Below are 24,775 nucleotides of genomic sequence, written 5' to 3'. Positions count from 1 at the left end.
AAAAAACATAAACTGTATTTTATTATGCATGACCATATCTTTAAATTAACAAAGGTAGATATAAAATATAAAGTTGAATTATAAATTAAATTATATAATTTGAAACATATTTTGAATTTATTAAAATTACATAAATCTAACTATTTTGATTCCAGTAACCAAGTGGTAAAATTAGGTAGTTCTGTTATACGACGGCCTAACTTAAAGTTAAAGAAAGACGTAACCGAAAATATTAAAAAAATAATATTTTTAATTGAGCGTAACCTAAAATGTTAATCAGTTAAAGCTGAAAATATTATGAAAAATATAATATTTTTAGTTGTCAACAGAAAATATTAAAAATTAATATTTTTAGTTGAGTAAATATTAAAAATTAATATTATAAGTTATATTTAATAAAATATTAAATTTCTTTTTAATATTTACGATCGCGTCCTACTCTTAAATTAGAATCTCGTTACTTATAGGTTCCAAAAATATATTATGTGGACCAAACAAAAAAGAAAAGTACCTAGCTGGACAAATAGGCGGTCTTCTCGGTTCTTACTTCTCACCTTTTTTTTAATCAGCTAAGATAGTCCTTTCCAATGGCGAAACAGTAATGCGACCGTTAACTCTTCCGATTCTTTCAGCTGCTTCAATAACTCACTGACTCAATTTAACTCGTTATGGCTTCACTTCTCAAGCCCAACTTTCACCCTACCTTTATACCCATCACTTTCTCTTCCTCCTCCGTCATCTTATCTTCTCCGTGGCACCAAACGGTGTTGCTCCGGGTTCGGTTTTGCGCGCTGACCGCCGGTCCCGAAGGCGGGAGAATTGGAAGCCAGGAATCTCACAGTGCTGATTTGATGAGGAAGCCGACTATAGTGCCGGCGAAGGATAGTGGTGGAATTTCGGAAGAAGAGGAGGGTAGTGAGGGACAAAGAAATAGAGGTGAATGGACTGATTGGGAAGATAGGATTTTAGAGGACACCGTTCCTCTCGTTGGATTCGTTAGAATGATTCTTCATTCTGGAAAGTAAGTAATTTTAATTTTATAAACACTTCTTTTATTGTAATTTTGTAAATTTATTGCAGATATGGAAGTGGAGATAGATTAAGTACAGAGCACCAGAGAACTATTCTTGAGATGTTGCTTCCTTACCACCCGGAGGCCGAGAAGAAAATCGGATGTGGAATTGATTACATTACTGTATGTTTCTTTAGCTTTTTCTGGTTTCTAAGCACTGTAATTTATGAATAATTACAAGTTTGAACTAACCAATTTAAATAAGTTATACTAATATTTCTTCTTAAGATTTTTTGAGAGTTGTTGATTTTAGCTGCACATTTTAATTTTGTTCGAATGTAAAATCTTTTTCTTTTTTTCCTGAAAGGACTAAGACCAAATCAAGTTGCATAAATATAAATCTTAACACTAAAATTCTTCTTGACATTCCAATACACACACACACACACATGTATCATCCGTCTCCTTTTTTGCCTTGTTAACGTGGAAGCAAAATAGGCTACATGAATTCTTGCCTAGCTTTAGTTAGAAAGCTTATAGGTTAATCAATCATTGTAATTTCTATTTTCAATATTGAAGCTTTCTAATTTCTACTGGTAAAGCATTCTAGTTTTCTCCACTCTTTTGGTCTTTTAGTTTTCAAGTTTCATTTACGTGTATGGAGAAGTTCATCGCCTTAAGTAATGTTTTTTGTAATTGTATATCTTCATTGACTTTGTGCTTCTCAGTTCTTGATGAGATCATGCGGAAACTACTGCTACCTATGAGTTTCAATACCTATGGTTATGAGTGATCATGCGGTGGTTACATGCTATGAACTCAACCAGATCAACTCATGCTCGTTCTGATTTGTTGTAACTCTCGGGTTGATTTGTTATGAGGATATATTCATCAGTTTTCTTTTGATAAAAAAATGTTAAAATGTGCAATTGCAATTGTTTTTATCATCATTATGTAGTGGGGCAACCTATTCAATATTGAATTGAATTTCCCATCTCATTATTGATTAAGTTCTTTGCTCTATAAACATACAATACAAACCCTGGTAGTAAATTTTTCAACTAATGCTGCACATGATTATAGTTTTACCAAGGTGAGAACCTGATCTTGTTGCCCAAAATTATTTGTTAGACTTGCTCAGTTGCTCTTAAGTAACTAAAGTTTTGTTTGTGATTTACTCAAGTTAAATGGTACCATGTCCTGTTTGACCAACTTGATCAAGTAATGATGAACACTTCTCATATTTGGTTTACAGGTTGGTTACCATCCTGAGTTTGTAGGCTCAAGATGTTTGTTCATAGTTCGAAAAGATGGAGAACTAGTTGATTTTTCATACTGGAAATGCATCAAGGGTCTGATCAGAAAAAACTATCCTCTATATGCAGATAGCTTCATTCACAGACATTTTCGACTAAATAGACGGAGTTCATGAGGGTAATGCTCTGAACTTGTCTACCCATTTTATACCACTATGTTTTAAGGATCTTTTGAATTTTGTTCTTATTTTTTTGTAATATTTCATATTTATGATATCAGATAACATTTTATCCCATATGCAATGGGGTAAGGGGAGGTATGGTAGTAGGCTGCCCCCAACGCCAGGTTGAGGCAGCTTCCGAGGAAGACCTCCGGCAATCAGAAAATTAAAAATAAAGATAAAATGCAATGCATGTATAAATAAATAAATACATAGTTACATAGTTTCTAGAAAATCAATTTCTTAAAAGATTATAAAGGATTATGTTGAATGGATTGACTTGTAAGTGGTCTAAGGTTTAATGTGCATATATCCTTAATTCTAGGTACCTCTATCAAGTAATAGGATTTTTCCATTTTTCTTGTTTGCTCCCCTACTGTTCTCTCTCTACAAACATAAACACTCCTATAGGCACGCTTATATACTGCTCTGACTACCAAACTATATTAACAGTTCACGTTGAACACAAGTGTAGAGTAATTATCATGTTTCATTGTTTAAGTGAGTTTAGATTCAGGGCCGGCCTTGAGCCTAGGCGGGGAGTGTGACCGCCTAGGGCCCAGATATGGAGGGGGCCCATTTTTTTTAAAAATAATTTCTAAATTTTTAAATTTTAATAATTAAAAAAATATTTTTATATAATTTATTGAATAATTATATAGGTAATATATAATAATAAAAATGGATCCACCATTATTCTTATTTTATTCAATTACCCATATCTCCATCATTCCCATAATCCCACTCAAACGGTTATCTAAACCATTAAGATTAAAAAATAAAAATAGATATATCATCTCTGAACCATATCTCTGAACCATTTTAATTTTTAAACAAAAACAATTTTTACCCAATATCATCCCTTTGACCAACCAATCATCTCCCTCTTTTATTTAACCTAGGCCCACGCCTATATCTTAAAGCCAACTAAATTTATTCTGAAAACTCAATTTCCCATTATACTTTAACCTTTTATTTAATTAAACCCCTATATTTCCTCTTTTTCTAAACCCGCATGTCCAATTAAAAAAGCAATACCCTATTTTTTTTCGCCAACCAATAGACACTTTCATCTTTCTCATCTTTTTGTTTGTTCCAAACCCACAGTTGTTTCCTTAAACTGCCCTCATTGCTCGATTCTTCAGTCACACCAAGATTATACCATCTGTCGCATACTGTCATCGTCGAACCTCATCATAAACGCTCATATTAAAAAAAACAACAGATTGCCAGACTCAAAGGTTACTTATTATTCTTCTTATTTTTTTTATTCTGTTCGAATGTATGTATTTTTTTCTGATCGGTTACAAATAAGCCTTTTAGTTTTTTTGGATGTTTTTATACTCGAATATACTTTTTGATGTTTTTTATTTTGGTGTTCATCTTATAACTGTTAATATTCATGTCAACAGTGTCAATTATCAAATTGAGAATTGGTGATTTTATCTTACTCCAATGGGTTACAATTCTAATTGAAGAATCCAGGTGCAATTGTTCTTTTCATATACTTATTTATTAGAATTTAGAATTGGTTTGCGTTTACTCCTTGAATTTTGATGAGATGTTGCCTAAGAAACATTTGTCTGGAAGTGAAAAAAGAAAAAAAAGGAAACGAGAGGAGGAGTTAAATAAGTCACAAAAAGGTGCTCTAGATAAATTTGTGTTTAAAAAGAAAAATGATGATTCTCATGAAACTTTGAATCAATCAACTGAAAATTTGCATACTAAAATTCCTGGAAATTCTGAAAATGTGAATGATGAAGTGAATGATCCAATTGACTTTAATGATGTGTCAATTGATGAAAATATTGAAAATTTAGGCATTGGTGAATAAACACTTCCTCATTTGAATATATATGATCCTATAAATTGGAAGAATCTTGACAATAATGCGAGAGATATATTAGTTGAAAAAGGGCCCATAAGAGAAATGGATCTTGAATTTCCTGTTGATAAATATTATAGACATTTCTCATATGAATGTTATTCTAGAAAGTTGAGCAATGGTGAGACTAGTGATAGAAAATGGTTAGTTTATTCCAAAAATGTTGACAAAGTATATTGTTTTTGTTGCAAGTTGTTCAAATCGATTAGTAATGTATGTTTGTTAGCAAATGATGGCTTAAGTGATTGGAAACATATTAGCCAAAGGCTTAAAAACATGAAAATAGTGTTGAACATATAACTACTATGAATACTTGGAATGAATTGAGAGTAAGATTGGATAAAAATCAAACAATCGATAAAAAATTGCAAAAAGAGATTATGAAAGAGAAATAGCGTTGGAGACAAGTGTTACAAAGAATATTATCAGTTGTGAAATGTCTTGCTAAACATAATCTTGCATTTCGAGGATCCAATGAAAAACTATATCAAGATAACAATGGTAATTTTCTAGGATTGATTGAAATGATTGCAGAGTTTGATGTGATTATGCAAGATCATGTTAGACGTATTCAGGATCGTGAAATTCATTATCATTATCTTGGACATAAAATTCAAAATGAGTTCATTTCCCTTTTGTCTCAAAGTGTGAGAAATTCTATCATTAAGATCATTAAAGAGGCTAAATATTTTTCCATAATTCTTGATTGTACGTCTGATGTGAGCCATCAAGAACAAATGACCCTTATAGTTCGATGTGTTAATATATTAAATAACAAAGTTAAAATTAAGGAGTTCTTTTTGGAGTTTCTAAAAGTGGATGATACATCTGGATTAGGACTCTTTAATGAACTACAAAATGTTTTGAAGTCTCTTGATCTTAATGTTGATGATGTGAGGGGACAAGGTTATGATAACGGTTCTAATATGAAAGGACAACACCAAGGTGTTCAAAAAAGATTTCTTGAAATTAATCCAAAAGCATTATACATGCCTTGTGCTTGTCATAGTCTAAATCTCACTCTTGGTGATATGGCACATTCTTGTGTTAAGGCTATTTCTTTTTTTGGAGTTGTTCAACGTATATATACATTGTTTTTGGGTTCTACAAAGAGATGGAAAATTTTACTTAATAATGTTCCTGGATTAACTGTGAAATATTTATCAAATACTCGATGGGAGAGTCGAATTAAAAGTGTCAAAGCTATTAGATTTCAATGTCCCCAAATAAGATTGGCTTTGTGTGAATTATATGAATCTTGTGAAAATGATGCAAAGTCAAAAAGTGAAGCTGAAAGTTTGGTGAATGCACTCTCAAGTTTTGAGTTTTTGCTTGGTGTTGTGATTTGGTATGACATTTTATTTGTTGTTAATATATGGTAAGCAAGAAATTACAATCTAAGTCTATGTGCATTGATACTACCATAAGACAATTAGAAGGTGTGATGTTATCCTTTGAAAAATATAGATATGAAGGATTTACAACTAGTATGAATGTAGCTAAAAGTCTTGCACTTGAAATGGATGTGGAACCTATCTTTCCCACAAAACGTCGTGTGATTAGGAAGAAATTTTTTGGAGAGAATAATGAGGATAACGAAGTTGAATCGCCTGAAGAGTCATTTAGAGTCAATTATTTTTTTGGTTGTGGTAGATATGGCTATTACTTCTTTGAAGAATAGATTTGAGCAATTGAAGACATTTGAAAGTATTTTTGGATTTTTATATGATTCAAATAAGTTAAATTCATTAGACAATAATGAGTTGAAAGAATGTTGTGCTCATTTTCATTCTATCTTTTCTCATGGCAATTCATCGGATGTTGACTTAGATGATCTTTTCTCTGAATTAAAAGTCTTACAAATGACTTTGCTGACAGAATTGTTATCCGCCACTAAAATTCTTAAGTTTGTCAAATCTGCAGATTGTTATCCAAATGTTTCAATTGCTTATAGGATTTTATTAAACTGTGCCTGTGACTGTAGCTTCAGCCGAAAGAAGTTTCTCAAAGCTTAAATTAATAAAAACGTACTTGAGGTCATCAATGTCACAAGAAAGGTTGAATGGTTTAGCAACATTAGCTATTGAGAAGGAGATGATAGGAAACATTGATGTTGATGTTATTATCAATGACTTTGCATCTCAAAATGCTAGAAGAAATCGTTTATTATGAGAATTTATGTACGTAATAGAATCTACTCGTATAATTTTTAATGAAAAAATTTGTTTGACGTTTACCGAAATTTATTTTTAAATTTTAAGTTATTTTTTTAAGGGCCCTTATCTCTTATTTTGCCTAGGACCCTTAAAATGTCAGGACCGGCCCTGTTTAGATTGTTAATGTTTAAAGTCGATAAGTCAATATTTTCTATAAAAAAAAGTATCAATTATTTGTTAGGATTACATTCAATTATTAATAAAAAATAAATATAAATGGTATTGGTAATTAAATATCTACTACAAAAAGTGAATTCCATATCTGTGACCGTCATTACCGTATTCATTGTTATTTTTTTAAATATAATCTCGTGACTTTTCACTGCACTATTTGTTATTACTGTTTTCTAGTTCACCTAATTAACGTGCAAACTAAAATCAATTTCACGTGCACCCTTTAAGAGTATTTTGATTTCTTTTGATGGTTGAGTTTAGTAAGCTCCTAAACTGTTGGATTGAATGTTTCAAAACTTTTTCTAGAATAGAAAATTCAAAAGTTTCAAAACCTTTCTGAGGATAAGAAATTAGGTAGACCGCTTTGAAATTATGTTTTCAAGGTATGTTTTGGTGCTAATAAGTTATAAAGAAAAACAACTAAAAGGTTCAAAATGGTAGAGTTTCTTATGTTTTTTTTTTCTTTTGCCAAGTGTCGACCTTCACTCTAAATAGCAACAAGAGTTGAGTTTAATCTCGGCCTATTCTCTTTTGTGTTACCCCGAAAGAGTTTAACAAAAATTTACCTTTCTGTTATCAGTAAACACATTATTTTTTTAGGGTATTACCAGTAGACATTGGGGGGTTTTTTCCCCAGAAAACACCAACGAGCTATTTCTTGTGAAACCGAACCCTCTTGAAAAGAGAGAAACGAAGAAAAGGACGATACTTATCCTAACCGACCTTAGAAAACAAAACTGTACCCCTTCCCTGCCAAACTAATCAACTTTCTTTCCAACAGAAGACATCAAAAGAGAGATAACATGAGATAAAAGGGAGACTTAATCATCTCCAATTAAAAAATTGGAACGTCTTTGGATTTATTGTGCAAGGACATAAAAAAAATCAAGTTTCAGATCTGGAGTCAGATGAGATGCATTCAGAAGAAGCTCCATTCAAATTGGTCGCAAAAGAGTCGGCCAACTTTGACAGAATCCGTTGGAGAGTTCATAGATGGCCTCAGTTTCATATATTGCAAAAACTCCTGGTAAAAAGCACTGATCTCCTCCTCTGTAAGGCCTTCATCATCGGTAGAGTTTTCTTCCCAGCCAAGAGACCAAATGAATGCAATCTCTTCGTCATCTGAATAAACCATAGCTGTGGAACTAACATCCTTTTCGTCATCATTAGAAAATCTTTGAAACTCTTGACAGACATTACCATTGCTAGTTGCTACAGTACGTTTCTCATTAGCATGAGCTGCCACAGAAGCACCAACTATTTCCTTGGTAACTTCATATTCCTATGGTAGAACATGAAATATGAGGGTCTGAATCTGAGAGACTGGCAGAAGAGTTAGTTGGGGTCTTCTTCTTTAGGAGATTTGGCTCTGAGTTTGACCCAAAGATGGCCTCTTTTCCTCATTGAACCCAGCTATTGGATCCAAAGGAGATACCTTGGGCTCTCCAATAGAAACCTTCGAGTTATTTGAGTTTCTTGCAGCAGCCGATGAAACATGAGTAATGGCATGTTGGCCAGTAATAACTCTACTGTTTGCAATTTTTGTTGGAATGGCAGTGTCTTTTTAGTAGGTGATGAGACCACATTCTCCCTTCCTGGTTTGAGAACCAAAAGCTTACCAGATGTCTTCGGCAAATCAGATTTGAAATTTCCACTAGGAGGAGGTTGATTACCATTATGAATAAAATAAGGCTGCTGCCTCCCACTCTTCACAGTTCACAGCCATATTCACCTCATTTGTTCTTGATGCTGGTTTGGCTTTTGATTTAAACACTAAATTGAGAACCGAAGCTTTAGGCATTGAAGGTGTCACTGGTAATAGTTTCCTTGATTGCTTAATGACCAGCTCCTCACGCCTTGGAGTATTAACAGATAACTGGGAAACAGTATGTGCTCGTGAAGGAGCTTGAGCTAGTGTTACTTCCATATTAAGCGCATATGTGACACTTGGAGCCCCAGAAACTGGGGTGGCAACAGTTGGGGGACTGGCAAGGAACTTGTGCTACTACTTACAACCACAGTAGGTGATTCTGCCAAAGCGTCCATCCTTCCCCATCAATCAAAGCTGAATTGCCAACAAATAAACACTAAGAAACTGAGCTCGAACCAAGAGATGAAACTCTATCTATCTCAGGAACCAATTGTCTCTCTTATGTTCCAATAGAGGGAAAATCTTTCCTAAATGTATAGCCTTCTGGATGCTACTCCCAATAGCAACCCTAGAAACCAGACCATTGGCATTGTTATTGTTACTATTACAGTTGTCTGCAGTCCTTTGAGGGAAAGCATCAACCTGTTTCCTACAGATCATAGAATGAGACTTCTGAAATGTATCTATCTCCACCCCAGAGGTCGAGATACCTCCTAATTTCTCAACACTACTCATTAAAATACTTTCTAAAGGGTCAGACGAATAACTGTCACAACAAACACCAAAGCTTAACTTCTCCTTATCCCATTCTCGATCCTTATCACAATGACTCCTACTAAAACTACTAAAAGCACGCCTTGAAAACCCCTTACTAGAACTCCTCTGTGAATTCAACGAAGATGCCCAATTCAAGAATGCAAAACTAGGGGAATCAAAATCACTAATATTCCTGGAGTTCTACTTATCCCATTATGCGTTGATGAAGAAACATCTGAGAGAGAAGAGGAGGAAGAAGAGTGGTGGGCTGAATTGCCACCCCCGCTAACTGTGTCAATATTTCTCTACCTTTCTGGAACTAATTCTGGTTTACTTCTTTCCATAATAGACTCTGAACACGAAAATCAGGGGAAACCCTCTTCAACCTTCGTCAAACCCTAACCCACCAAATTATTTTTTATTCCTAGACAAATCACAAACTTTTATTAAGTCTTAACCCAGTCCCTAGCCATTCAACTCAACTAAACTAAGATTTCCAATAACTTTAAGGATTTAAAGGTTGTTCAACAAATGGAAAAGAAGGAATTGTTTGATCAAAAGGAACATAATTTTGTCGAGATGTTACTTTTAAAATCTTGGGTTATCGATTTAAAAAAAAATTGAGATTTTGTAAAAACTTTCGCCTCAATTTAGGAGTCGAGTTAAAAAAAATCAATTTGTGGAGTCGCCATCAATATTTGAATAGGGTGTGATTGGACACCCAAAAACATATTTGTTATTTTAATAAAAATATTAATTTTAATTAAAGCAACAATTTTAAGGTTTGTGTTACCAAAAATTTGAGTTCAGGAGTCGGTTATGCATAGGGAATGATTAACATCCTCACAGTGCCCTAAATCGATGCCTAGTTAATTAATTAGTTATTTTTGTAATAAAACTTATAAGTTTGAATATAACATAATTTGAGACCCCTTTTAAACGCATACAAAGTAATGTGAAACTTAAAAGCATACATCAAACAAATACAATTAATTAACTATTTTATCAACCTTTAATGAGAATAAGGATATTCAGTTATTTAAAGACATTGAGACTAGACCTTAGATTCATTCTAACAATTTTTTCTCGGTGAATTTAATTAAAAGAACATAATATTTTTCTCAATTCTAAATTTTAAATGAAACCAAATTTGTTTGTTTCGATTAATAGGATACTCTTTTATTTTAAGCCATTGGAAGTGACCTCTTATTCGTTAAGACAATCACTTGCGATGAACTTAAAATAAAAAAATATTACATTTAATCCCATTATTTGATTTGAATTCAAGTAACACTTGTTAGGATAATATACATATTAATTTAAAACAAACCTTAGAGTTATATGTACAAATAAAATATATTTACATACATATCTAGTTTAATGAGAGAATATATCTAGTTTGAAATGTAATCATAATTTAAAAAAAAAAACTTGATGATGAATAAATCTAACGAACGGTAAAATTGAATAATTGAAAGGAAATAATAAAAAGAGGGATTTATTGGAGTTCCCTAAAATAACGTTGTGTTGCTTTATTTAAATATAAAATAATAAAAATAACGAGGAAAAATCTGTGTATAAGTATAATAATACGATGATAAAAAAACATTCAATAAAGTATGTAAACAATATGTTAGTGCATATGTACACATATTTAAGGAAATTACAAAAAGTATTATTAAAATATATGGTAAACAAAGAAACGAACCTAATCAAATTTTTATACAATAAATATAATATATGAATACACCAAATGCTTAAATATGTATGGAAAACAAATCCAAAGAATCAATCACATGCAAATATAAAGGAATATGGAGACTAAACAAATGAAATTAGAAAATAGGCAATAAAAATAAGAAATTTAACCAAAAGATGAGGGCATGAAGATTGCGTTAATAATAGAAGGGAGAGGCACTTAAGAGCAATAACCACCAACCTGTTGGACTAAAAAGGTAGATATCAAAATATGATGCCAAATGTATAGAAATATGAAATATCAAACAATGGCCAACCATGGTTATCAAAACCGGACCGGACGGGACCGGCCGGTTCAACCGGTAGCCTGTCCGGTCTGGTTATCTCACAAAACCGGTCTGGCAATAAACCAGTTGAAAACCGGTAGAATCGGCTGAAAATCGGTAAACCGGGGTGAACCAGCTAAAAACCGACAAAATCGGTTTGAACCACCGGTTCACTTTTTTTCTTTTAAAAAAAAATTAAAACAAACAATGTCGTTTGTTCAACGAGCCAAGTCAAATTCGAGTATTGTTGAGCTCGACTCGAACTCGAAAACTTTAAAAGTAAGTTTAACTCGACTCAAAAACTCACAAGCTAAAAATGATCAAGTTCAACTCGAACTCGAAATATAATATTAAAATTTGAACTCGAAAAGGCTCGAACTCAAAAAAATTTAAAAGTTCAATTGAAGCCTAAATTTTGAGCTCAATTGAAGCGAAAGAATAGTTTACTCTGTGCTCACCAAAAGGCTCCATGATTTTGAATGTCAAATTATCTCTATTATTTATAGAAGTAAGTTGGGATGATCTTCTATGTTTCTTATCCATGTGGGATAGATTTGTTCTCATATTTTCTCTTTAAACTTTTGGGATGCTCTTCTATGTTTTTTAGCCATATTGAATTGTTTTTTTTTAAATTAAACCAAATGACATCATTTGTTATGATTTTTTTAAGCCCCAATTTTATTTTTTGATTATAGTTATATAATTATATTTATTATTTAATATGTTTTACCTTAAATATTATGTTGTAGTTGATTTGAATCATTTTGTTTCACTTGATTTTCTGGTTTTTAATTTATAAATGTTATGACTTGTGATATTTTTATACCTTTTAATATTGTAAACTTAAAAAAAAGTGTTACATATATATTAATATTGCTTTAAATATTATGTAAAATTCAAAAAAATTATTTTATATAAAATCTGGTCAACCACAGTTGAACCCGGTTAAACCAGTGAACCGTACCTTTACTGGTTTAATGTCTGGTCCGATTTTAAAAACATTGTGGCCAACAAATAATCCGAAGACTAAAATGAAAGTATTTAAAAATGACCTACCAAATGTACAAATAAACAAAAATATATGCAAAACAAAAAATCATTGACTAAAATAAAATACACATGAAGTAAAAGGACAAAGTCAGAAATCTAAAAAAAAAAAAACCCTCGAGTAAGGACTAAATTGCATTAATATTTAAATAAGAGGGATCCTTAAAGTGGTTAGCCTACAAGAGCAAAGCATGGATGCCCTAAAATGATGTCGTTTTAAAGGGGATTTAAACACCCCAATAAACATTATAGAAACCCTAGCCTCATTTCTTTTCTCTCCTCTCCCTGTCGTTTCTGTTTTTCCTCTCCCCTCTTTTATTTCTTTCAACCGAGAGAGAACAAAGCTCTCTCCGGCCACTCTAAACAGTGCCGACAAAGGACCAAAGGAGCCCCTCTGCCTTGCTTCTTCACCCAACGGTAAATTCGACCTTTCTTCCCTTTGTTTTTTTTCGGATCTCTCTTCTTCGAATGGTCTTTTTGTTCCGGCCTCCCCCTGGGTTCGAACTGAACCCCCTTTTCAACTGATGGTTGCTTGCATGAATTAAATGGGCTTTGTTACTGGCATAAGTGGCTATGGCTAGGGTTAGTCGGTAGGGGAATGGGGATCCCAGATTTTCTGGGATCGATTGTTTGTTTGTTTTTATTATTTTTTTAATTTTTTTGGATTAATTTTGTTGGGATTTGGTGTAGGTGGATTCGTCGGTGGCGGTTGGAGTCTCGTTTTGGCTCTTCGGCGGTGCACAGTGTGAGGCGGCGGCGGCGACGGGTGGCGGATGGCTAAGGGTAACAAGGGTTTCCAGCCCTAATTTTTTTGACACTTGGGTTTGCTATTGGACTTCGGGTCATTGGGCCTGTTGATTTGGTGATGTGATTTGTGTCTGGTGTTAGGCTTGTGGTTGGACTCTGTAATCTGTAAATAATATTAAGATGATGATGATGATGATAATAATAATAATAAAATAAAATGTTTTGACCCGGGCAAAAACAAGTGTATACAATAATTTAACCAGAAAGTGAAACCATTAATTTAAGGAGCTTATATTTTAGTTAACTCTCACCCTTTATCACCGTCTTTGATTAAACGATGATTTTCATATTGTTGATTTACAAATTATTTATTATAAAATGCTTATTATTATTATTATGAAAATATTAGAATAATCTATTCAATATTATTTATTTCAATATTATTATTAAAATATTATTTCTACAATTTTATAAATAAATATTAAGATTAGTATATTCTATTGAAATAATCATATTATAAATTATTTATTAAAATAAGTATATTATAAATAATATATATTATTAATTATATTTTTTGGTATAACCATCGGTATCTAAACTATTAATCGACTAATTCGAATTGTTTATTGCAAAGGCAATATCAACCTTCCTAACCTAGTTTATTCCGTGCTCAGACAATGCAAATGAAAAATGAATTACATTGATCAATTTGTTTTTGCCAACCAAATAATAAAAAATAAAGAAAATATTTTTCAGAAAATATTTTACGTTAAACAAGCCTTAAATTTTATTTGAATTCATATTACGTATAGAACTTCTTTTCTTGTTTACATTACATATCACATGTAGAAATAAAAATTATGTTATGGTTAGACATGAGATTTTTTTTTTTCCTCAAGAGAGAGAACAGAAATCGTCTGCCCCCTTTACATGCCCCTTTTTACACTCCAACCTATTATTTTTTACACGTGTTTACTCATTTAAATTCATTAGTTAACTGTTGATATCCGTTTCGTTTAGAAGTTTTTTCTCGATTAAAAAAAATCCTCTCCAAATTTATAGAAGAAACTCTCTAGTTTCTTTAACGAGATTGAAGCGTTAACCTATCTCTAAGCTCTCGGATTTGTTATGGATTTCACTTCCAATAAAGTGGAGTTAAAAGACTTGCTGGTGATGAAGATGATAGATCTGCAATTGCTCTCATGATTGTTGAGATTAAAACATGTGTTAACATATTTCACATTAGTCGATTCGGACACAAAAGAAAAGTAGCAATTTATGAACTAACTCGACAAGAATTAAACTTGAAAGCTGATGAGTTTTGGATTGAAGGGTTACCAAAATATTTTCTAGATTTAAACGTAATTGAGATGTTTTCTAGGGATAGATAAGCATGTTAAACTCTTATTAGATGGAAAGTCAAAGTTGTTTATTTTCTTGTGAAATGTTTTTCTTTTCTATATTTTCCACCCAAATTCTTTTATTAGAAGAAAGCCAACCTTTTTATAGTGGTAACTAAATCAAAATTTGTTGTCGGTACATGATCTTTAGGGTACTGATAATGTGGTACACAAATATGCAATAGCTGTCATTATTGTTGAGATGGGTTAGCATACTGCACATCTTAGATTTGTTAATTCAAACACACAAGAAAAGTATCAACTCAAATGAAATTTATAACAAATTCAAGAGCTTCAATCTCTTCAAAGAGTATTAGAGAATTTCTTTTAACAAAAATGGAGGAGTTTTTAATCGATCTGCAAAAGATTTTCTTAAAACTAATAAATTTAAAATAATAAATAGATAACGTGTCAAAAAAATAATAGTTTGGGGCATAAGAAGGGACAAATAATGGGGGCAGACGATTTTTATTCGGAAGAGGAGAAAAGATTGAAATCAAGATAGTAATATCGCAATAGTGGATGTATAACTTTTTATTATTATTACTGAAATTGGTACAAACCAATATCGGTTTGCTTTATTGTACCTTTCCTGAATTTATTTTTCAATAAAATACGCAAGCAAATAATACGAGGATGCTTTAAAATTAAATATACTAAACTGCATATGCTGTTGATAAATGGTGGGTATATTTATGGCGATTTTATATATCATCGTTGAACAGTATATTTTTCGATCAGTCACCGTTCAGACTATATTTCTCGATCTAACATTATTTGCAGAAAGGTGTGGTTCCTACAACGCGTTTTACGCTGATTTGGTGCCACGTGGGGTAAGGCGCGCCCCCTGAAGCGCGCCTTACGCTGACATGGTGTACACGTGTGTAAAGCGCGGCCCCGGGGGTACGCCTTAGGCCACCTAGGAATATAGCGCAGGCCACCTAGGAATATGAGTGTGTTAAAATATCATTGAAGAGAAACATAACTCTTGAGGAGCTGATAACGAAGATTTCGAGGAAGATTCATGTTGGAAGTAGTAGAAGAATGTCATCGTTGCAGTACAGATTTCCAACATCATTGTTGCCATTAACTTATACAGCGTTCGAACTTTTGAACAATGATGATGTTGAAATGATGGTTGAAGCTCAAAGTAATTATTTAGACGCCGATATTGAGATGTATGCAAATTTTATTCAAGTGTGTGCTGTTCGGGGTCAATCATTAAGCTCCCACTATGGGCTGGCTAAACAAGTTGACAGCCCGACGACAGTAATGTGTAATGATTTTAATGCCATAATGGGGAGACATTCATCCGCAACTCCTTACGATATGTACTGAGGTGGGTCGACGAACAATCCGTATGGCAACATCGCGTCCAGTTCAAGGGGAAGACATTCATCTGCAAATCCCTTTGACCTTAATATGGAGATGCCATCGACGTAACAATCTATGCAGTTTCCATTTGACACGATGGCTTCAAGCTCCAGGGGGAGGCATTCGACTGCGAGCTTTTTCGATCTGAATGTCGATATGCCTTCCAGTTCAAGGGGAAGGCGTGCAAGTAGTAGGTTCTTCAACCTAAATGTGGAGAGCATGGAGGAACCATCATCTCCACCAGAAGAACTACTTCGTGAGCCTGGTGCGGATGGTGCTGAGACTGGACTATTCATTCACCCAAAATCACCGCAATTCAACTCCGATGATGATGATGATGTGGATGAAGTTCTAGCAAATTTGGCACAAATTGACCCTCCAGCACACATGTATGAAGCTGATTATGGTGTAATGTATGGGTCAGAATTTGCGGATATGCCTCATCTCGGTGACTATGGATATTACTCATCAATAAATAATGGTGAGTTATATTTAGGCATGGAGTTTTCAATCAAAGAAGAAGCGATGATGACTATAAAAAATTACAATATCTGTAATTCTGTTCAATCGAGAGTCGACCGCTCCACGACAGAAAAATATGTATGCTACTGTGCCCGACGCGAAAACGGATACAATTGGATGGTTCGTGTATCGAAGAGGAAGAGGAAAAACAACAGATGAGAACTAACAGTATACAACGATCCTCACACATGTTGTGCTGGAGGGTCAACCAAGATCATCCCAACTTAGACTCTGAAGTGATATGCTAATCCATCATGCCCATGGTAAAAGGAAGCTCTCATATAGTTGTTGTTGTGTTGATTTCAGCTTTACAATCGCAGTATGGGTACACTGTCTCCTATAAAAAAGCTTGGTTGGCAAAACAAAATGCCATTGTCAAACTTCATGGCGAATGGGATGCATCTTACAACGAACTTCCAGGCTGGTTTAGGCTGGCGCAGAGGTTGAATACTGGGATAATTGTGGACTTCGAAACCTCCTATGCATACCATAATGATCGAGTTCTCTGCGATCGATGCCAATTCTACCGGATTTTTTGGACTTACCCACAGTGCGTTAATGCTGTCAAATACTGCAAGCCTGTGGTCCAGATCGACGGGACTTTCTTGTATGAAAAATACAAGCAAGTTTTATTATTGGCAGTTGTCCAAGATGACAATCGCAACATTCTTCCAGTTGCTTTTGCTCTTGTCGAATGAGAAGATACATATTATTGAGCTTTTTTCCTCCGAAATTTACATGCACATGTTTTCACGAGGGAAAAAATCTGTGTCATTTCAGATCACGGAGCTGGGATCAAAACAACAATAGATTCTTGTGGCAACCACCCTTTGTCCAACATAGGTATTGTCTCCGACACATTGCTGCGACCATAGAAGATATAAGAAGAATGATGAGCGTCAATTACTTGTGCGCATGGGCAAGTGAAACTGATGTAGTTTGTTTTCTTTCGATCCTTTTGATCATGTTAGTAAGTTATATTTTTTTTTATCAGGTTACGAACTAATTCCTCGAATATTTGAATCAATGCTTCAAGATTTACGGGCGAAGAACGAGGAAGGATACGATTACATCAGCCTCATCGATAAAGAAATATGGACGAACGCATATGATGGTGGATATCGATATGGACACATAAACGGTTTCCCGTTTTTGTTGAACCACTCATAATAATCATCACCAACCGTCAAGTCATCAACATAAATGGGCTCTCTACGGGAAAGGCGCCGATGTCGATCCTCCCACAACACGACCAGCTCATGATGTCTCACCAGCCAATCTGTATCGGTCTTGTCGCGTCTATCTGTGGCATTCAAGTCGTCCATATTGCGAGGTGCTTCTGGAATTGGTTGAAAACAACCAAATTGTCGGAGCATGCGATCAGTGGAGTGCCACTTGACGGTTGCATAACATATCAAAGGGACCATCGCCATCCAAACATCTGATTGGCCGCTCAACTCAGGTGGGATCACCGTCCTCACATCATCATTAGAATATGACACCCATTCAAACTAAAACAAATATACATAATTATTATCAAAATAATAATCTAATTATATAACTATAATCTAAAATCGATTTTTAAACATTTAAATTCATACCTGTGTGTCAGCCTTCTGATCTATGAGCACCCTAATTTTTTCTAAATCATCAGGTAGCTCCTGATTATTTTTCCTATCAGTAGACCACCTATTCAAGAAAATTTTTTATTATACGCTATATGAGTAGCGGAAATACGAATGAGTTCTTCACAATGGGACATAAAAAGGGCAATCGATAGCATGCCCAAGACTGCAGCAGGAGGAAACATCCACCGATAGTATTTATCTTGTAGTCAGTGGCTCAACACATCTCCCTGTACAAAAAAGCCAAAACTACCGAGCCCCAACTGAGTGATCCGGCCAGACGAAAGTCGACAAGATGTCGCAACCATATACAGTGAACTTGGTTGAGCAATTTGTCCGGCATCAACAACCCTCCTATCAGCTGTAGTATGCATGTCCGTGCATACATTTTAACTTTATTATCTGACGTATCCTCACTCAACTCCCGAAATTTGGCATCTAACCAATTTAACGGTATCCGACCTCCGTTAAAACTTTCCGGGACACGTCCTAGATTATCCCGACACAAAGCAGTCCAAGAACCCCGCGCGATCCCCGATATCACATCTCCATCCACCGGAAGCCCTAGGTGCATAGCAACATCCTCAAGTGTAATCGTGCACTCTCCGCACGGAAGATGAAATGTGTGGGTCTCCGGCCTCCACCGCTCTACTAAGGCAGAAATAAGGTATGATTCTATCTTACAATGACCCTGATATCTACCTATGTAACCGAATCCAGCCTCTACTAAATACGGAAAGACACGGCTAAGTATCACTAACTTAATATTCCTAATAAATGGGTCTAATACACGATCCTTCTCCTAAAATTAAATAATTACAAAAATTAATTCTTAATCTAATAATCATGCATTAAATAAATCAACAAATAATTACTAATAATTTAAATTAAATTAAAACGTTAAAATATTATCGTATCAGCAAAGTGTCAAGATATATGATTTCCATCAAAGCAAAGTAGACCGTCTTCCATTTTATATCTGCAAAAAAATTAATTAAATAAAATATTAAATAAATTAAATGCTTAAATAAATTAAATACAAAATATTAAAAATATAATAAAATATACCTTAGAAAGAGATTATAAGAGTGTTTGAGAGAAATTGAGAGAAGTTGAGAGAATTTGGTATGATGAAAGTGATTGAGGATAGGGGTATTTATAGGGAGAGATTGGGGTGTGAAACGTCGGGGTAGGTGGGTAATTATACCAAAGGGGCTCGCCTTACTGACGCGTGGTAGAATCTAGGGTAAGGCGCGGTCCCTGCACCGTGCTATACCTCTGTACACACGTGTATACCATGTTAGCATAAGAGGCTCTTCAAGGGGCACGCCTTATCCCACGTGACACCAAATCAGTGTAAAACGCGTTACAGAGACCGCGCCTTTCTGTAAAAGGTATTAGATCAAAAAATATAATCTGAACAGTGTCTGATCAAAAAATATACTGTTCAACGGTGATATATCAAAAAAAAAATCACCCAGAGTATTTTATATTTAAAATCTGTATACTCTAAATCAATAATATTTATGTATTTTTAATTAGGCGCATCTTCACAAACAAGGTGGATGCTGAAAACCGTACCCGTGTTGGTTCTGTCTAAACAAAAGCATACTGATCTAGAATAGACATAATTGGAGTCAACTTGTTCCACCAGTTCACATCGAGAGTGCAAAGGCTTCTAGAAGGTAGATATTTATGTAGTAATAAATATATGTGATTTTTTCTATATATCACCGTTGAATAATATATTTCTCGATTAGGCATTGTTTAACTATATTTTCATATCTAACATCATTTGCAGAAAGGCGCGGCCTCTGTCCTGCACTATACTCCTAGGTGACCTAAGGCGTGTCCCCGGGGTTGCGCTTTACACACGTGTACATCACGTCGCATCTTACCACACGTGGCACCAAATCAACGTAAAACGCGTTGTAGTGGCCGTGTCTTTTTTCAAATGGTGTTAGATCGAGAAATATAGTCTGAACGGTGCCTGATCGAAAAATATACTGTTCAAATGTGATATATCGGGAAAATCGCCAATACTCTAATAAATTTCAAATATATAATTTATTTTTAGAACTATAAAATAAAGAAGAATAAAAAGTATTACAATATTATTCATTATTTAACTTTTATTTAAGATTATCGCAACGGTATTAAAATCCGATGACTTTTCAATTATTTTTGAAAATGCATACAATTTCATATTTATTTGGAAATTTGACCTTTAAAAATGAGATATGAAGTCGTCGTTATTATTTGAGGTTAAATTTGATTGTACACTTATAAAATTTTCTTTTAAATTTTTTCTTAGTGTTTATTTTTAAAGAAAATTTCAAGATTCGTGCTTAATCAAAGATTCGTTAAAAACGGGTTTAGGAGTTTGTTATATGTGGAAAAAGGTAGGTACTCCCACAATACTCAAGTTCGATACCATGTCAATTATACAGTGTCTTGATATTAGAATTTACGAGTTTTAATATACTTTAAAATACGATATTTTTCATGAATCAAATTTATTTAAATGAAGTGAACTTTATTTGAAAACTTCGATTAACTTCTTTAAAGGATGACCTAATTCTCTCGATTTTTTAAAAGGATACCATTCTATTTCGATAAGTCATCAAGAGTTTGCTTTTCAGTCTGAAGTCTATTCATCATCTCTAATATAACACATTGTCTCGATTATTTTTTATGAAAACAAAAATATGATACAAACACGAATATGAAAATGAATGCACCGTAATATTGAATACATGAATAAGAATACTAGTACATAATAAAAATAAAATAAAATATTTAAATAAAATAAAATATTAATACTAAAATTATTTATGGTTTATTTCAAATAAAAGTTAATACAATTTTGTTTTAACAATCTTATAAAATTACACTTCAGCAATTTAGAAAGTTCTACCACGAATCAGGGGTGGATGTATTTGGTCTCTTAAGGGGATCAAGTGCATACTCATTATTTTGGATAAATTATTAAAATATAATTCAATATATTAAGAGAATCAGAAAAAAATTACACATCCATTTTATTAAAAAAATATTTTTAATATTTTTAACCCTCAATTTTAAATTTATGGATCCACAACTACTACAAACCATTCTTATAAAAAATTATCAATTTTAAAACATTCAAAGATATTAAATATATATGTACAAGGATAAAATCTTATTACATAATGTAAAACTCTTTTACTTTTACAAAAATTTAGGACTGTTGGATGAGCGAAAATAGACGATTGAGATTAATAGTAGGAAATGAGAAGATATTCACTTGAAAAAAAAACATGGAGTTAATTTCAGTCATCTATTTTCGCTCATCCAACGGTCCTTAATCTGTGTAAAACTAAAAAAATTTAAAATTGTGTAAGTGGATCATAACCCATATAGATATAGATACAAATGTACTTTTTATTAAAAAAAAATGCAATACTATATATATAATAATACAAGGTTTACAAAATAATATTAGGGTATATTATAACTATTATCAATAAATTATTGTACCTTTTTATTTTAATTATTAGTTTTTTAATTTTATCAATCAAATTACTTAACTATTTAAATATTATCAGACTATTTAAATATTGTCGACAATTATCATTAAGTGTCTTTAATGCACTAGTAGAGTTTATTCTAAAACAAGCGCAGTACAGACTAATGTTATTCATGTGGGTAAAGGATGAGCTTATGAACTCTTGATGGAATTCATTGTCCACTGTTTAAATGTCGGTAATAGTTAAACATAAAGTTATCGTTAACGATGAAATTCATTTAGTAATGTTGGTAACAGTTTGGACAATAAAATTAGAAGAATATTGCTAATTTAAAAAACTATAAGAAATCAGTTGGTAGAGCACAAGGCTCTTAATCTTGAGGTTGTGGGATCGAGTCTCACGGAGGGCATTTCATAATTCGGAGGTCTCCTACGAAAGTTGCTCTCAACCTGGCATTGGGGGCAGCCTACTATCCTATCTCTCCCTTATCCCATTACATATGGGAATAAGGGTCAGCTAATTTATAAGAAATCAGTAAGTGATTTTAATGGTAAAAACGGGTATTGTTTTCTCTAGAAGTTATAGATTCGAACAGTTGTGTCTGTAAGGTGTATGTCTATTGTCAATTGTTTAAAAACATTATGAATAAATATTACATTATAGTCACCATAGAATATTAATTTTTTTAATAATAATTGAACATAAAATCATCTTTTAATTAGCTTATAATGCTTAAACTTGGTGATCAAAGCATGAGCATTGAGAGCTAAAGGATTTGACTAAAATTAGGTTTGAAAAAAAGCCTTTACCCTCGTTAAGAGACAGAAAAAAATTAGGTGAAACCCCGCTTTTGGTGACTTTTAAAAGCATTCTACAATCTCTTTGTCAATGTTTTCGTCGCCAATACTTTTGTTCTGATTTGCTTTAAACCAATCAACCACTAAATAATGTTATTTTTAGTAGATATGATTAGTTTTCAATATGACATTAAATGCAATGTAAACCGGACACATTAAATAAACATAAAATTCTACTAAAAAATAAACTATCTTGACTATGTTATAAAAGTGAATATTATTCTCTCTAGAAGTTTTAGATTCGAGTAATTACGTTTATAAGATATATGTACGTTGTCAACAGATAAAGAAAATTCTAGACAGGTGCTACCTTTTAATTGCCTTAAACTATTAAAAATATTTGTACCAGAAATAAACATAAAAATAATTTATAACCAAAAAATGTAACAAACATTATACATGGTTGATCTAGCTGGACTGGATCGATTAAAAAGTTCGGTTTATTATTTAATATAATTAATTTTGGTCACATGCGTATTATACATTTATCTATTTTTATTTAATTAATTAATATTTTATTTTATGATATTTCTTATTTATATTCTAATAATTTAATTTATAATGAAAGTGTCATTTAAAATCAATATAAAATATAAATCAATATTTAGTGGACTTTATTAGTTAAATTTTATGGTTTAATATAATGATAAAAAAGTTCATATGTTTATTTAATAAATAATTAATGATAAGGTATTTTTTTATTTACAATTCTTAATATTTTAAATCATAATAAAATTATAATTTAAGATCTATATATGTAATGTAATTTTTAATATTTATATAATTTTATTTATTCAAATTTTATATTTAGTTTAAATATAATAATTAAAATAATATTTTAAACCATAATTAATTATAATTCAAAATGAATACAGAGGGTAATTTAATAGGGTAAATACCAATAATGTATAGTATTTATGGTGAGCATCGGTTTATGACACTTTCTAGAAATGTTTTTGCTAAATAATACTAAAATTAGTTTTTAATATTTTTTTATAATGGTAACTGGATTTTATTAATAAAATAATTGAATGAATCAAAATTACAACGCACTCAAGCATAGAGAGGAAAATGAGGATAATAATCACACAAAAATTCATACAAAACAAAAATATTAAATTGAAAGATGCGAAGAAAAATGACGTATTTTGTTGAGAATGATGACCAACTTCAAAAGAACTCAATAACCTTCATAAAAACTCTGCCTCTATCAAACAAGAAGTTTTACGAAGTGATAAAAGAATGATGAGCGAACCAAATTATATAGCAGGTTGCTTCGTTACATAATTTTAATTATGATTTTTGTGAGATGTTATTAGAATGAAAATACTTAATTGTATGATGCTCATACATCTATCTATAATGTTAAAATCTTAATTTAAATCGGTTTAAAACTATAATATTAATTAATTAATATAAAATCGTAAACGTAATTTTAATATAAATACAAAGAATATTTCGAAATTGTGGTGAATGTTTTCAAGTAAATTATTTTTAATTAATGTTACTTTTATTTTTGCATAATAGTTACAATTACTATATGAATTTTAGCAGATATTGTTAGAAAAAACGTTAATTTGAAAATTAAAATAATAATAAGAGGATATTATTATTGAATCAAACGAAGTAAAATAAATATAAAATTAAAATAGAAAAACGAAATTGTTTACTCGTATATAAATATGGAATCAGATGAGTAAAGTTGGATAAACGAACAAAACTTTTTGTAGAGGTATGTATAAACAATTTCCTTAAGACATGTTTGTCCTCTCATTGTTGCTTCGAGTAATGCTGAACATCAGTCTCCTAGAATACAACAACAAATGATCACAGGAGCAAGCACAACATCAGTGAATAGTCGAACACAATCTTGTCTTTCTCTATCACTAGAAAAAAACAATTGGAAGGAATTTTCTAAGTCTTCCTTTTCCTAAGTTATATTTAAATTGTGTCTCAACTGGACTTTATATAAGGGAGAGAAAATGAATTGAAAAGTTAAAACTATTTGATGAAAAGACTTGACATTTAATGAATAGAATTGTTAAAAAGCTAAGAGCGTTGCAAAACCAAAAATTAATAGGTATATTCACTGAGATGACTTATTATTAACATCAATAGCATTCAACTAATCCATTATTTTTTTAACAATCTCTCATATAAATAAAATTGATAGTTCAAAAATATTAATTGCTTAGGATAGGTAGATGTCCCTCATTTGAACATTCTTTTATGAAAATATGTTTACCATATTAGCTTTCCAGTAGACGTGATATTCATAAACTGTCATGTTATTTTTGTAAGCGGTGGCATACCTCATACAAATATTTCTCTGACAGGAATTTGGTTCTCATAGTTATGTTCATATAGTTGTGGGCTTCTCCTAGTTCTGCAAGAGCTTAGAGAACTATGCCCTAATAGTCTCCTTTAAGCGGCTCCATTTCATTCTTACATAGGTGACTTATATTGTTCGACTCACCAAAACACATAATGATCATTAAA

General features: G+C 32.3%; 1 protein-coding gene across 1 annotated transcript; it reads left to right on the top strand.

Annotated features, from left to right (window-relative positions):
• The first annotated feature begins 547 nt into the window (after positions 1-547).
• Positions 548-2,559, top strand: LOC120182367 (protein DCL homolog, chloroplastic-like). The gene is made up of 3 exons (XM_039187357.1): positions 548-1,021; positions 1,081-1,195; positions 2,268-2,559. Exons 1-3 carry the CDS (start codon positions 669-671, stop codon positions 2,442-2,444), a joined length of 645 nt encoding a protein of 214 aa, XP_039043288.1. The 5' UTR covers positions 548-668; the 3' UTR covers positions 2,445-2,559.
• Positions 2,560-24,775: the final 22,216 nt, after the last annotated feature.

The sequence above is a fragment of the Hibiscus syriacus genome, unplaced genomic scaffold (assembly GCF_006381635.1).
Source record: "Hibiscus syriacus cultivar Baekdansim isolate YM2019G1 unplaced genomic scaffold, ASM638163v2 tig00112647_pilon, whole genome shotgun sequence".
NCBI classification, from domain to species: domain Eukaryota; kingdom Viridiplantae; phylum Streptophyta; class Magnoliopsida; order Malvales; family Malvaceae; genus Hibiscus; species Hibiscus syriacus.
The sequence above is the reverse complement of the archived record's forward strand: the minus strand, read 5'-3'. Positions and strand labels throughout refer to the sequence as shown.